The sequence below is a fragment of the Stigmatopora argus genome, chromosome 11 (assembly GCF_051989625.1).
Source record: "Stigmatopora argus isolate UIUO_Sarg chromosome 11, RoL_Sarg_1.0, whole genome shotgun sequence".
Taxonomy (NCBI): Eukaryota; Metazoa; Chordata; class Actinopteri; order Syngnathiformes; family Syngnathidae; genus Stigmatopora; species Stigmatopora argus.
In genome coordinates, this window is record NC_135397.1 from 9,389,752 (window position 1) to 9,403,422 (window position 13,671).

Sequence of the window (13,671 nt, forward strand, 5' to 3'; positions counted from 1 at the left end):
ACCGAGCGTCTAACACAGAGGAAGGAATAAATGCAAGATGGCCCCTCATATAAAAACAGTCCACAGGATCGCCCTCACAGCGACACAAAATAACTCTTTATACTTAATTAGGTTGAAATATTCATCGGCGAAGAGTTCTGCGGGTTGACGTAAGCTACAGATTGATATGTGTGTGGTACTTGGTAATTTTTCATGGCACAAGAAACCTAGAAGGCAACAGCGACAACTTTGATGCCATGAATTTTGAAGTCTTCGTCTCGGTTCGACACACTTGGGGCGGTCAGTAGCACATCCACACGATCGGGCCTCGACTCGCTAACGCTAGTAGCTAACTAGCTCATGATTTCGCCTGCTATTATTTGCCACATTGGAACCCTTCCACACCGATCGTGTTGAGTTACTAGCTTCTGCTTGAATGTGGGACGGGAAGAACGAAAGGACCGCTGAACATGGCTGTAACAAGGTAACGCCGGCCTACATTACGCTTACACATAGTTTTTTTTTATGTGATGGACTTTACTTAACAATTAGCTAGCGTTCCTTCTTAACAACAGAGTGTGACGTTTAGTTGCGCCAAGAACGGCGTAGCGACAACTAAGATCCCCAAATAGTCGGTTTACAAACAGTGTAATGTTGGCAGAAAACTTGAGCACGCGTACCGACACGTTTAAAATCCGACTAATGACTAAAACTGACTGGGATTGCTGGTCGGATATTACATTTTAATGGTCTCTTCTGCAGTGTAGAGCAACCTTGCTTGTTTGATGCAAGATGCTCAAAAGATGCAGGGATGACATAAAATGTGATGATCGGTATAGTGTCGGTGTTGATTTACATCATCTACTGATACATTTATCAGCAATCTGATATTTACATTGCTATGCATTGTAGGATGTTTGAGGTGTTCCGTTGTTCCAAGTCCTCTTGGTGTGACACTGATCATCATTTGCATAGTGAGCTCTGTTTTGAAGTTTTACATAGGGGGAAACCTGTACACCTCTAATCCACTCCAACGTATTTATAGACTGCTTATGTAAAGCAGTAAAAGCCACTCTTGGTTACAAATACTCGTAAATGGCTACACAAAATTACAATATAATGATTGACTCCAAATTCTCTTCCTGATTTATTTTACATAAGCATACAGATCAATGCGAAGCTTTTCATGTAATTGTGCTTATATTTTTTAGCGGCCACTCTTGCGTACACACATTGTCGTGCATTGTCTTTACCGACTCTATATGCTTATTTCTAGACTTGATCGTTTGTTCATCCTACTTGACACTGGAACAACTCCAGTAACCAGGAAAGCGGCAGCCCAGCAACTAGGAGAAGTTGTGAAACTACACCCTCATGAACTAAATAATCTTTTATCAAAGGTATGTTTGATTATTTACTACAAAGAGCTTTAAAAAAAATTACCACAAAGGTTTTTTTTAAACACGGTGCCATGAGATGTCTTTTCTAAATTAAGATATTTTAGCTGTGTTTTGTATTGTCTGTTCTAATTGCTCTGCTCATCTGGCATTTGAATGGATAAGGCAATAAATTGATTCTATCTATTCAAAGGTCTTGACCTACCTAAGGAGTCCAAATTGGGACACGCGCATTGCAGCAGGTCAAGCTGTAGAGGCTATTGTAAAAAATATTCCAGAGTGGAAGCCTGCCCCAATCCCTAAAGAAGGTGAGTGCCCGGGCTTGCTGTGCAAATTGTATATTTGTTTGGTTTAATTAGACAAAGGCGGCCCGGGGGAGCGAATGGTTAGCGTGTCTGCCTCACAGCTCTGGGGTCCTGGATTCAAGTCCAGGTCGGTCCACCTGTGTGGAGTTTGCATGTTCTTCCTGGGCCTGCGTGGGTTTCCTCCCATATTCCAAAAACATGCAGTGTAGGCTGATTGGACACTCCAAATTTCCCCTAGATATGGGTGTGAGAATGCATGATTGTCCGTCTCCTTGTGCCCTGCGATCGGCTGGCCATGGATTCAGGGTGTCCTCCGCCTCTGGCCCGGAGATTGGCTCCAGCACTCCCCGCAACCCTAATGAGGATAAAGCGGTTCAGTAAATGAGATGATGAGATAATTGGACAATCAAGGCTAAAATAATCTGATTTTTTTTTTATACCCAATCTCTAAATTTATCTACCTAGGATATTTTACAAAAAACGATTTGCTTAATATTGGCTCTATTCAACATTTAGGTGTAGAAATTCCTGCAAATTGGTGATTATTTTTTCATAAGTAAATCAAGGCTCCTAAAGATTTTTTTCTTTTTCCACAGTTAACTTTTTTTAAAGATAACACATCAAAATACACTATACTGTTGCTTGTTAGTACTTTACCAGTTCATTGTAATGAAAGTAATGTATTTCTTTTGTTACAGAATCCTTATCAACTGAAGATCAGACTAGTGACAGGCTGAGTTTTTACCATTTTGACATTTCCCGCCTACTCAAACATGGAGCGTCTCTTTTGGGATCAGCAGGAGTGGAGTTTGAATTACAGGACGACAAAATGTGTAGGTCAAAGCATGATTCCATAATAATGATTACATTTAGAATTGTTGGGACTCAAACACGACCAAAGTGTTCCATTCTAAACGCTCATAAATCGGACCCATTTATAAAGTATGTGCACACATTTTTCTTCTCACCATTGTAATTAAAACTGCATTTCTGATGTATTACTCACTCTTAGGAAACCTATGAAAGTAATGAGTTTCTACTATTATACTGACTGAAAATTAATTCTCAATCCCACTCTTTTTGACGTGACAATTGTTCCACTTTTCATAATAGCATGTCACTAACATATCCTACATTTTAGAAACATTGGAGTTTTCGGTGGTTTACACGGCTTTCACCTTTCAATAACATTCGTGCCGTCTCTATTTTTTTCTTTAAACATAGTAATTTGAAATATAGTTTTCTAAAAAAAATTCACCAGACTGCTGTGGCCTTTAACTTTTCTATATTTTCAGGTGAAATGGACCCCAAGGAACGTCTGGCCTGTCAAAGAAAGCTTCTTCAGAAGAAACTTGGACTTGACATAGGTGCTGCAATTGGCATGGATACAGAGGAGTTATTTAACGATGATGACCTCGACTGTACGTATTCATTGAGTGGGTCCCGACCTCACGGAAGCAAGTTAAGTGGAGGATCCACCTCCCGTAACCATGTTGTAGGTCTTTCTTTCATCTTTAAAACTTTTCTTAAACAGAACAGCATGAGTAGGCTTTTTCCACTTTTTTTAATATTATTGAATAATGCATTGACAAATATATATCTTCGCAGCCTATTCAAGCTGCTGAATTGATCGACTCCGAATTCCGGCCAGGCATGAGCAATCGCCAAAAGAATAAAGCAAAAAGGCTTGCAAAGCTAGTTGCAAAACAAAAATCCAGGGACTTGGACACAAATGAAAAAAGGTAAGGGAAAAAAACATGGTTATTCTGCATATTGCAGTCTTTTGAATGGTATTTGTTTCCATATGGAGTACATGTAATATTTATTAAATTTATATCCAGTATGATAGTGTAGTTGTTGAAGCCACTCCACTGTACATAAAAACAGATTTAAGGCTGTTTGATGAATTTTCGCTTTTGAGGTTTTAAGCTTGCTTCCTAAAATATGGCTAGGAATATATTTTTGATTTTTAAAATGTATTTATTTAAAATAATTTAGTTCACTGTTTTACCATTTACTCATTTGCCATTTAGTAATGACAGTTTTGAAGGTGAGCCTGAAGAGAAACGAAGGAAAACCACCAACATGGTTGACCAACCAGGATCGGAGCAAAAAGTCTTAATCAACAAAGTTACGGATAACGCTGGTCTTTCAGAGGAGGTAAACCCTAACCCTAACTAATACACATCTGATTCCAAACTATTCTACAAAGTGGGTGCAGGTTTTTGCTCCAACTGATGTGGCACACAATAAGCAGAACCTCACTGCAATCAATTACATTTTTAAGGCACTAGATTGATGAATATGTATCTTCATCGGTTGGAATGAAAACCTATGGCCTCCGATGACCGGTTTAGACACCCATGATATCCATAAATGTATCAAAATGTGGCTATTTTCCAAATCAAATGAATGAATCATGTATGTCTTTTGATCTTTAGACACAAGAGTGGCCCTTAGAAAGCTTCAGTGAAGAGCTCTGCAATGACCTCTTTAATCCTTCTTGGGAGGTACAAGCAAAACGTTTTGGTGCAGTGTTAACTCATTGACCGCAATGATGGCGATCGATCATTTTAACCAATTTAACTGTTTATAGATCCGTCATGGTGCAGGCACTGGTCTTAGAGAAATCCTCAAGTCCCATGGTGCTGGAGGTGGAAAACTTGTGGGAAGCACTGCGGAGCAGGTACATGATTAAAGTGAATGAAGAAATGTTTTACCAGTAACTCTGGGACCTCTTACATTGATAAGATGATGCGGCAGCATGAGGAGTGGATACAAGACCTCGTCATCCGTTTGCTGTGTGTCTTTGCTCTGGATCGTTTTGGAGACTTTGTGTCTGATGAGGTTGGTTTTTATCTCGGATACCACTCTGGTTTATCGTCCACATGATTAGAGATCATAAGAAACAGTATTCGTACAGTCACACACACTAACTTTAAAGCACTCACGTTTGACAGATTTGTTAAGTTCTCTATCGATCTCTATTCATCACTTACCAGGTAGTGGCACCTGTCCGGGAGACGTGTGCTCAGACGCTTGGTGTGGCCCTTCGCTACATGAGTGAGACGGGTGTGTCTATGACAGTTGATGTCCTACTGAAGCTGCTCAAAGAAGACCAGTGGGAGGTCCGGCACGGGGGCCTGCTTGGAATCAAATATGCCCTTGCTGTCCGACAGGTAGCAGCTGTTCAATTTAGTATTCACTATTCCCCTGATTGTGGGGGCTTTTGCGAAATCTCTGTAATTCCCCCCCGACCCCTGCATCTTAGGACCTCATCTCCATTTTACTCCCACGCCTGCTCCCTGCCATTACTGAGGGTCTTCAGGACCTCGATGATGATGTCAGGGCTGTAGCAGCTGCAGCACTCATCCCAGTGGTAGAAGGCTTAGTACAGCTACTCCCCAGTAAGGTCAGTTTCCAGGAGCAGTACTCAAATGTGTTGTCCAGAGAAGGTTCAAATAAACTTTTAGGTTTGGTTTTTCCACATTCCCCTTCTCCTCAAGGTTTAATATTAATATGGCATTCTGTACCATTCAGGTACCATTCATCATAAATACGCTGTGGGATGCTCTTTTGGATCTGGATGATCTCACTGCGTCCACCAACAGCATCATGACATTGTTATCATCCCTGCTCACCTACCCGCAGGTTCGGCAGTGCAGGTTGGTCTAAGTAAGGTTCTCAATGTCGTAGCGGAATGATAGATAATGTTAATTGATGAGCACTGCGTGAAGTCGCAAACTTTAACCAGGTGATGTACTAATGTTGACCATCTTGTGCATGAAACCAATTTAAATTAAAAAAAATGTTAGCTCTAAACTCATTTAGTGTCTGAGGTGTGTTTCTTAATGTGTTTATTACATCATTTTTGGCTTCTAGTACGCAGCAGTCATTAACAGTGCTGGTCCCCCGGGTTTGGCCCTTCTTGAGACATACAATATCTTCAGTGAGAAAAGCAGCACTGGAAACACTTTACACACTGCTATCTAAATCTGACCAGGTAAACTTGTATAAGCATGTTGTGTTGTATGATGTGGTCTATGAATGTTTTATAATACTTTTACTAGCTGATGTGGGTTTTTTTCCCCCCAATTAATTTTTCATCAGAATTGTGCATTGTGGATCAATCCTATCATGCAAGATATGCTTCGCCACATTTTCCAGTCTTGCATACTCGAAAGCAATGAGGAAATTCTGGAACTCCTACAAAAGGTATGTCACTGCAAATGAGGACTGAATACAACACATTGCAGGATAGGGTTTTTCTGCTATTGGCTTTTATTTATTTAACATCAAGCCTGTTCATTGTCCTTGTATACAGGTATGGACAGAGCTTATCTCACAGGCCCCTCAACAGTATGTGGTAGCAGCCAGCTGTCCGTGGATGGGTGCCTGGCTTTGTCTCATGATGCAAGCCTCGCACATTCCCATAGATCTCAACATGTTGCTGGAAGTGAAAACCCGCTGCAAGGTTCTTCTTTCTGTTTGACTCTTATAACATATAAGTTGTTTAATTAGATGGACTCTAGTTATTAAAAAGTGTTTATAAAGGGGGGCAGGATAGGAAGTCAGGAACATTTTTGTTAACAGTCCTGATTATGCTGACATTTTTATCAAACGCAATCAACATTTAAAGAACTCTAAATGTGCTGCAAGCTTGTATGTATGTCTGATCAGCAATTGAAATGCACCAATTATTTCACATGGCATTTAATGAAGTCTGTTCTTTTACCAGGATAAAGCTGGTCCAAAAGCACGCCAAGCGACCAACCAGGTAAAGGAAACAGTCCAGAAGTATATAGCAGGGGCAGAGACAGTGACTGATGACCCTGTGTCAAGGGACTATGTGGTGATTCGCGCTCGACTTATGGCTGCCAAGTAAGTTGCCATATTTTAACTGTATAAAACTTTGGCACTTTTTGAGCAATGGGGCTGTGTCATGAATATCATTTTTTTAAACATTTATTTCTAGAACCATTCTCTGCTCTCTTTTCTATAGATTGCTCGGAGCTCTGTGTAGGTGTATCTGTGACCCTCATCTCAATGCCGCAACTCAGGAGATCCGTCCAGCTGAGTCGCTAGGCCAGTTGCTGCTCTTTCACCTCAATTCAAAGTCTGCACTGCAGCGAATTGCTGTTGCTCTTGTGCTCTGTGAGTGGGCTGCTCTTCAAAAGGTGAAACATATTTCTTGTTTTTTAGTACATTTATGTGTGAGGACTCGGTACATTTCAAATCAAATATTCATTGACCTTTTGACTCGCCCGACTAGGATTGCCAGATGGTGTCGAGCACGGTGCAGCCTCGTCTTCTCGCTATTCTTTCAGAGCACTTGTATTACGATGAGATTGCCATCCCTTTCACACGGATGCAAAACGAGTGCAAGCAGCTCATCGCCTTGTTCTCCGAGGCTCACATCGATATTCAAGACCGCCTCAATTGTAGCGTTTTCACCATTGATCAAGCCAACGAGCTGGTATGACCAAATCCGCACTGACTTCATGTATACCTTTTTATAATGATATAACTCCTTCTCTTGCACTTCCACTAGTTGACTACCATCTTCACAGAGTCAACATCAGGTTTGAATCTGAAGACAAAACCGTGGCAAGCATTGGACAGTAAACGGCAGCAGGCACAGGCCACAGTAATGGAAACCAGTAATGAATGGCAGCAATTGCATCTCCGGGTCCACATGTTCACTGCCTGTGCCGTGATCAACCTCCTAGTACTCCCTGACAAACTCAACCCACTGGTCCGACCTCTGATGGAGTCCATCAAGCGTGAAGAAAATACACTTATTCAGAGCTATGCTGCTTCTTTTATTGCCAAGCTGCTACAGCAGTGTGGTGGTCGCTCGCCTTGTCCCAATCCCAAAATTATCAAAAACCTCTGTGCCTCAGTCTGCGCGGACTCTTCTGTTACGCCCTCGTCTGCTTGTCCTGTGCCCACCCCACAGGAAAATTCTAAAGGTAGCTGGAGTAGAAAGTTAAATTAAGAATGAATTATTTGCCTCAATACCTCTTGAGTTCTACAGTCTGTTTTATTTGATACATACATTTTCTTGTTTTCTTATGGTCATCAGGCAGCAGTTTGGACAAAGACTGCCCACATCACATGGTCACCAAAACTCGAGGTATCATGACTCTGTATCGTCATCAAAGGGCAGCGTTTGCAATCACAAGTAAAAGGGGCCCTGTTCCTAAATCTTCAAAAACTCCCCCCTCTGACCTTCCACCTGGCAGCACTATTGGTTTGGAGAATGATGAGGTATGGAGGGATTTGGTAATGCCATGTTAAGGTACAAAATAAAGTGTGCCTGTACTTGAATTTTTCACTTTTTGTCTTTTAGAGGAAGCCATGTCTTATTCAAAGGAGAGGGGCGGAGTTTTCCCTTACCACAATTGCAAGGCACTTTGGTGCTGACCTCACAAAGTCTCTGCCTTACCTTTGGGAGAACACAGTGGGACCTTTGAGGGCTGTTGTTGATAAAAATAATGATATTGGTATGTTGCTTAAGAACACTCTTTATCTTGAGACTCGTTTTGTATGTCTCAGGATGGTGATTCTCAAACATTTTAACCCAGCTATTACCTTAAAAATACCTCTCTGAGAGCACCACCATCAGCACTAATATTAACTCCTTGCTTGCCTTTGACTGCTAGACATCCTAGCCATTTTGACTGGGAGAGAAAATGCATTATTGAAGTAGGCCGAGATGTTCAGGGGAAAAAAAAAAGTTTTTTTCAGTTATTTTTACAAGCTCCAATTTGAGTATATATCCTTGCACTTTAGGGGGTTGCTAGAAAAACACTCCGAGCAGCTAACTTCAAAGCATTGATATTTGTGACCTTTGAGTTTTTTATTATAATATAACCACAACTGTTTCACATTACAAAATGATACTACAAATTTGATAATACCTTTAATTTGTTCTTGAAGACAATCATATAGAATAAATTAATTAAGTGGTAATGTAGATAAGGTGCAATGCACTTTTGGATTACACAAAGTTATTTCTGAAAAACAATTTCTCAATATTAAATGTGATGGATTATTTTTAAATTAAAGTTGAATACAACTGAACTGTGGGTGAATAAGGCACAGTATTGAATTAATTATTAATCATCTCTTTTCAATAACGCTAGAGGGAGCTTGTGTCCAACTGGTGGTACTCGTACCACAATTTAAGAACCATAATATAGGAAAATTCATTAAATGTCATGACCCTGGTTGTGTGCTTCCTGTATTCCAGATAGGGAGATTCAGATGGAGAGAGGTGATGTTGCAGCTCAGGAACTGGTAAACTCACTGCAAGTACTCGAAGTCATGACTGGAGCCATGTCCGATAAGCTCAAACCTCTGGTATGATTTTTACCTTTATTGCGGTTCTATTGTGTTAGCAGTGACCTCATCACAAAATCCGCTCCAGTAAACCTGATTAATCCCAATTCATTTTCCTTGGCACAGTATTTCATTGCAGAGGAGATTGCTCACTGGTATTGTGCGAAAAGAAAAAGCATGTTTGTTTTCCTGTATTTTCAGCTGCTGGAACACCTTCCTCATCTGTTTACATGCCTGCAGCATCCTTACACAGCAGTGCGTCACATGGCAGCACGGTGTGTAGGTGTGCTTAGTAAAATATCCATGCTGGAGACCATGGATGCTTTTCTTGAGTGCGTCCTACCGTGGTTAGCAGCTATTCATGATTGCACTAAACAGGAGGGGTCCATTGAAGCTTTGGCTTGTATCCTTCATGCTTTCTCATGTGAATATCTTGCTGGTCTTTTTTTAAAGAATGTGCATTGTGAACAAGGCGTTCAGTTTTACTTTGAGGTGCAATTGTCCTTGACAGGATGACTTACAGGCGTTATGGAACAGTTGGACGTTGATATCGTGCCCTACATCGTACTGCTGGTAGTACCGGTGTTGGGACGTATGAGCGATCCCAGTGACAGCATTCGTTTCATGGCCACGCAGTGCTTTGCTACACTCATCCGCCTATTACCGCTGGAAGTATGGCCACACAATTCAGATTCAACATTGAGATTTGTTGAGCACCCCCACCTTGACTGATCTCCCCACTTGTTTGCCAGGCGGGAATACCTGACCCCCCTGCCATGTCCACTGAACTCATCCGCCAGAAGGCCAGAGAGCGATGCTTTTTGGAACAACTGCTAGATGGAAGAAAGTTAGAGAATTACGTTATCCCCGTGCCCATTAAGGCAGAACTAAGGAAATACCAGCAGGTAAGGTCCTTTTTAAATTTGTTAGTTATATTAGAGACCATTTTGACCAGCATTTTCTTTTTGAGACAAAAGTTTTGATTATGGCTCTCAAGAAATAACATTCAAAATGTGAATAGTTTCTGGCTCTGTCTGTTCAGAAAGGTTCTCGTACCGTGGTATAGATGTTTTGTATTATTGGTAACCTATAGTGTCATTTTCTGAAGTGACCACTAGTTTTATCTCTCAGGATGGTGTGAATTGGCTTTCATTCCTAAACAAGTACAAGCTGCACGGTATATTGTGTGATGACATGGGCCTCGGCAAGACTCTGCAATCTATCTGCATACTAGCAGGAGATCACTACCTCAGGTAATGTTAAAGCCCAGATGTTTCCTGGATTTTGATTTTGTTAGAAGTGAGCAGCAGCCAACCTTCTAAATTGTTGATGCCTTTTCAGGACTCAAGAATACACCAAGACAAAGGCAGCAGACTGCAACCCGCTACCGTCATTAGTGGTGTGCCCCCCAACACTTACTGGTCACTGGGTGGATGAGGTTGGCAAGTTCTGCGCCAGAGAGTACCTCAACCCTCTGCACTATACCGGGCCGCCTACAGAGAGAATGCGGTAAGGTCTTTGAAGGGCATATGTTTGTCTGGGGAGCGTTCATTCAGAGTGAAAGCCAAATTTTTCATTTTGCTTTCAGGTTACAACACCAAGTGAAAAAACACAATCTTGTTGTTGCGTCTTACGATGTCGTACGAAACGACATTGACTTTTTCAAGTCAGTACCTCTATGAATTAATCAGACTTTATTTCAAAGAATATTTTGTTAACAAGCGTTATGATTTCTACTTTTACAGACACATCAAATTCAATTATTGTATTCTTGATGAAGGTCACATCATCAAAAATGGCAAAACCAAACTTTCCAAAGCTATTAAACAATTGGCCGCCAACTTCCGTGTCATCTTATCAGGAACGCCGATTCAGGTGAGTTTCTCCTCTTCGTGATTGTTAACTTCTACCTTTTAATCACCTTACCTAGTGTTTCATGACTTTCAATCCTCATCTCATCCCCAGAATAACGTTCTGGAGCTGTGGTCCCTCTTTGACTTCCTCATGCCGGGCTTCTTGGGGACGGAGCGCCAGTTTGCTGCACGTTACGGAAAACCGATCCTGGCCAGTCGTGACGCCAAAAGTTCTTCACGTGAACAAGAAGCTGGTATGGAAACTGCACACACAAACAGAGAACTGTCAATTAAGCTCTCTTTTTTCCAGGTGTCCTGGCAATGGAGGCACTTCATCGGCAAGTCTTACCCTTCCTTTTGAGAAGGATGAAAGAGGACGTTCTCCAAGATCTTCCTCCAAAAATAATTCAGGACTACTACTGCAATTTGAGTCCTCTGCAGGTAACATGCACTTCTTTGGCCTTACCTAAAAGTGTTTGTGTCCCATGTGTTGGTATTTCATCAATGTTTCCTCTAAACTTTCAGGTTCAACTTTACGAAGACTTTGCCAAGTCTCGCGCTAAGGCAAACATCGATGACAGCATCTCAGTTACCTCTCCAGAGCAGCAGGAGAAACCCAAGCTGAAGGCCACAGGCCATGTCTTCCAGGTGAGTCAACATAACCGTGCCATTTACCGTGGTAGAGGTCCAATCCAGTTGAAGTGGAAAGGCTGAGAGCAAAGTAGTGACTCTTCACCTGCGGCGAGCACTCCCACTTCAAATCTATTGGACGTCTTCTGGTGGCGAATGTGTTTTAATTTTACAGCAGAAGGATGAACAGAGTGAGAATAAAAAGTCTTATAATTTTCTAGGCACTGCAGTACCTGCGCAAGCTCTGCAACCACCCGAGCTTGGTTTTGACCTCACAGCATCCAGAGTACAAACGCATCATCGAGCAGCTAGCGGGCCAAAACTCCAACCTGCGGGACATTCAGCACGCTCCAAAACTCTCTGCACTAAAACAGGTGCTCGACTTTTAGCTTTGCGTTTTTCAATAGGCCGTTTACTGTGCAAACTAAAGTGCTGGCTTGTTTTTTCGGGTCAGTTGCTCCTCGACTGCGGAGTTGGCGGCGGCGGGGGTTCCGAAGGCAGCACGGAGGCAGTGGTGGCTCAGCACCGGGTGCTAATTTTCTGTCAGCTGAAGAGTATGTTGGATATCGTCGAACACGACCTCCTGAAACCCAAAATGCCTGCCGTCACCTATTTGAGATTGGACGGGAGCGTGCAGGCTGGCCTGCGCCACGCCATCGTCTCCCGGTGCGTCTTCGGCGTCGCTCCACACTTGAGTGCGATTTGGACGCCTCTAAAAAGCCGTTTGTTGCTCCAGGTTTAATAATGACCCATCCATTGATGTGCTGTTGCTGACCACGCACGTTGGCGGTCTTGGTCTGAATTTGACCGGTGCTGACACGGTGGTGTTTGTGGAGCATGACTGGAACCCCATGAGGGATCTGCAGGCCATGGACCGGGCACATAGGATAGGCCAGGTATTCAGACGAACTGGTAGGTAAGGGTGCCGTGTTCCCCGTTTTGAACTGCTTCTCTTTTGTGTCCATCAGAAACGGGTGGTGAACGTGTACAGGCTGATCACCAGGGGAACCCTGGAGGAGAAGATAATGGGTCTGCAGAAGTTCAAAATGAATATTGCCAACACCATCATCAGCCAGGAGAATGCAAGCCTGCAGAGCATGGGAACAGACCAGCTCCTCAACCTTTTCACTCTTGACAAAGTGAGAACACAAGCCTTCTCCATAGGGCTCAAAATCGATTGGCTACAAATCTCAATTTGTTCCAGGAGACTAATTATCTGCGTTTAATTTTTACCGAAAAGAAAACTGTTGAAATAGTTTTATCAGTTCAGGTTCAAACTGTAACTGTGCTGCTAAATCAGAGTCATATTTTTAATGGATGTGTGCATTTTTTTGTACTTGTAGAGTGGCCAAGGTGAAAGGGCCGGAGAGTCTACGTCAACCTCAGGGAAGGCCTCCATGAAATCAGTACTGGACGGTCTGGGAGAGCTCTGGGACCAGCAGCAGTACGATAGCGAATACAACCTGGACAGTTTCATGCACTCCCTGCATTAGCGGCACACAACCTCACATATCTGACCAAGCAGGACCTGGTCAGGATCATACAAAACCTGCAAGAACTTTGTGCATTCAAGTTCCTCCGTATTTAGTGCTACCTGCTTGATTTGCTAAGCCCTTTTGTGAAATATCTGTATAATTTTACTCCCCCAAGTTTTCAGTGAATCCTGCACTTAACTGCCAATTTGTATAGTTTAATCCGTTAGTTTCAGCAGTGTAAAATCTGAAGTAGCTACTACTTTTTATGGCCCACTGCCTTAAAAATGCAGGGCCACAACCTTATTTCGCCTTCATCCTCAGTTGTAGAAGCACAACAGAACACTCTGCTCTCAAGTTCATTTCTGGCAATCTGAAAAACAGTGACGTCAGGCCAAGCACTTCTTCTCATTCACCACATGAGGCTATTATTTGCAGTTACTCGCAACTCTGATGCAGAAAAGACTGACGTGTCCGGAACTTCCAAATGAGTGTACGGCCTGAAGAAATGCTGTTCTCTTGATGCAGTGTCACATTGACTAAACCGTCATCAGGGGCCAAGCTGAAAATGGTTTTTGACAGAAGTATTTAAAAAAGAAAAAAAGTGAGAGAATGGACTTGTAGATATTTCTGTAATAGTGGATTTTTGTTTATGAAAGTGGAATTGTAATAAATTCTACAAACCCTTTAA

General features: G+C 42.2%; 1 protein-coding gene across 1 annotated transcript; it reads left to right on the forward strand.

The window, feature by feature from the left end:
- Positions 1–42: 42 nt before the first annotated feature.
- Positions 43–13,671, forward strand: btaf1 (BTAF1 RNA polymerase II, B-TFIID transcription factor-associated). Its single transcript, XM_077613502.1, has 38 exons — positions 43–463; positions 1,256–1,379; positions 1,570–1,684; positions 2,380–2,514; positions 2,977–3,176; positions 3,290–3,423; positions 3,715–3,841; positions 4,123–4,191; positions 4,278–4,367; positions 4,433–4,528; positions 4,684–4,860; positions 4,953–5,093; positions 5,222–5,346; positions 5,564–5,684; positions 5,792–5,896; positions 6,006–6,155; positions 6,420–6,562; positions 6,684–6,858; positions 6,954–7,157; positions 7,233–7,653; positions 7,767–7,951; positions 8,034–8,187; positions 8,937–9,046; positions 9,227–9,428; positions 9,549–9,697; positions 9,778–9,930; positions 10,157–10,278; positions 10,367–10,534; positions 10,614–10,691; positions 10,771–10,900; positions 10,991–11,132; positions 11,189–11,319; positions 11,404–11,526; positions 11,730–11,882; positions 11,963–12,174; positions 12,245–12,404; positions 12,477–12,647; positions 12,852–13,671. The coding sequence occupies exons 1-38, from the start codon at positions 450–452 to the stop codon at positions 12,999–13,001; spliced, it is 5,559 nt and encodes a 1,852-aa protein (XP_077469628.1). The 5' UTR covers positions 43–449; the 3' UTR covers positions 13,002–13,671.

Excerpts from the sequence above, each read along its gene's own strand:
- btaf1 (XM_077613502.1), top strand. Across the intron at positions 12,405-12,476 it reads GGGCACATAGGATAGGCCAG|AAACGGGTGGTGAACGTGTA; the intron begins GTATTCAGACGA and ends TGTGTCCATCAG. Across the intron at positions 12,648-12,851 it reads ACCTTTTCACTCTTGACAAA|AGTGGCCAAGGTGAAAGGGC; the intron begins GTGAGAACACAA and ends TTGTACTTGTAG.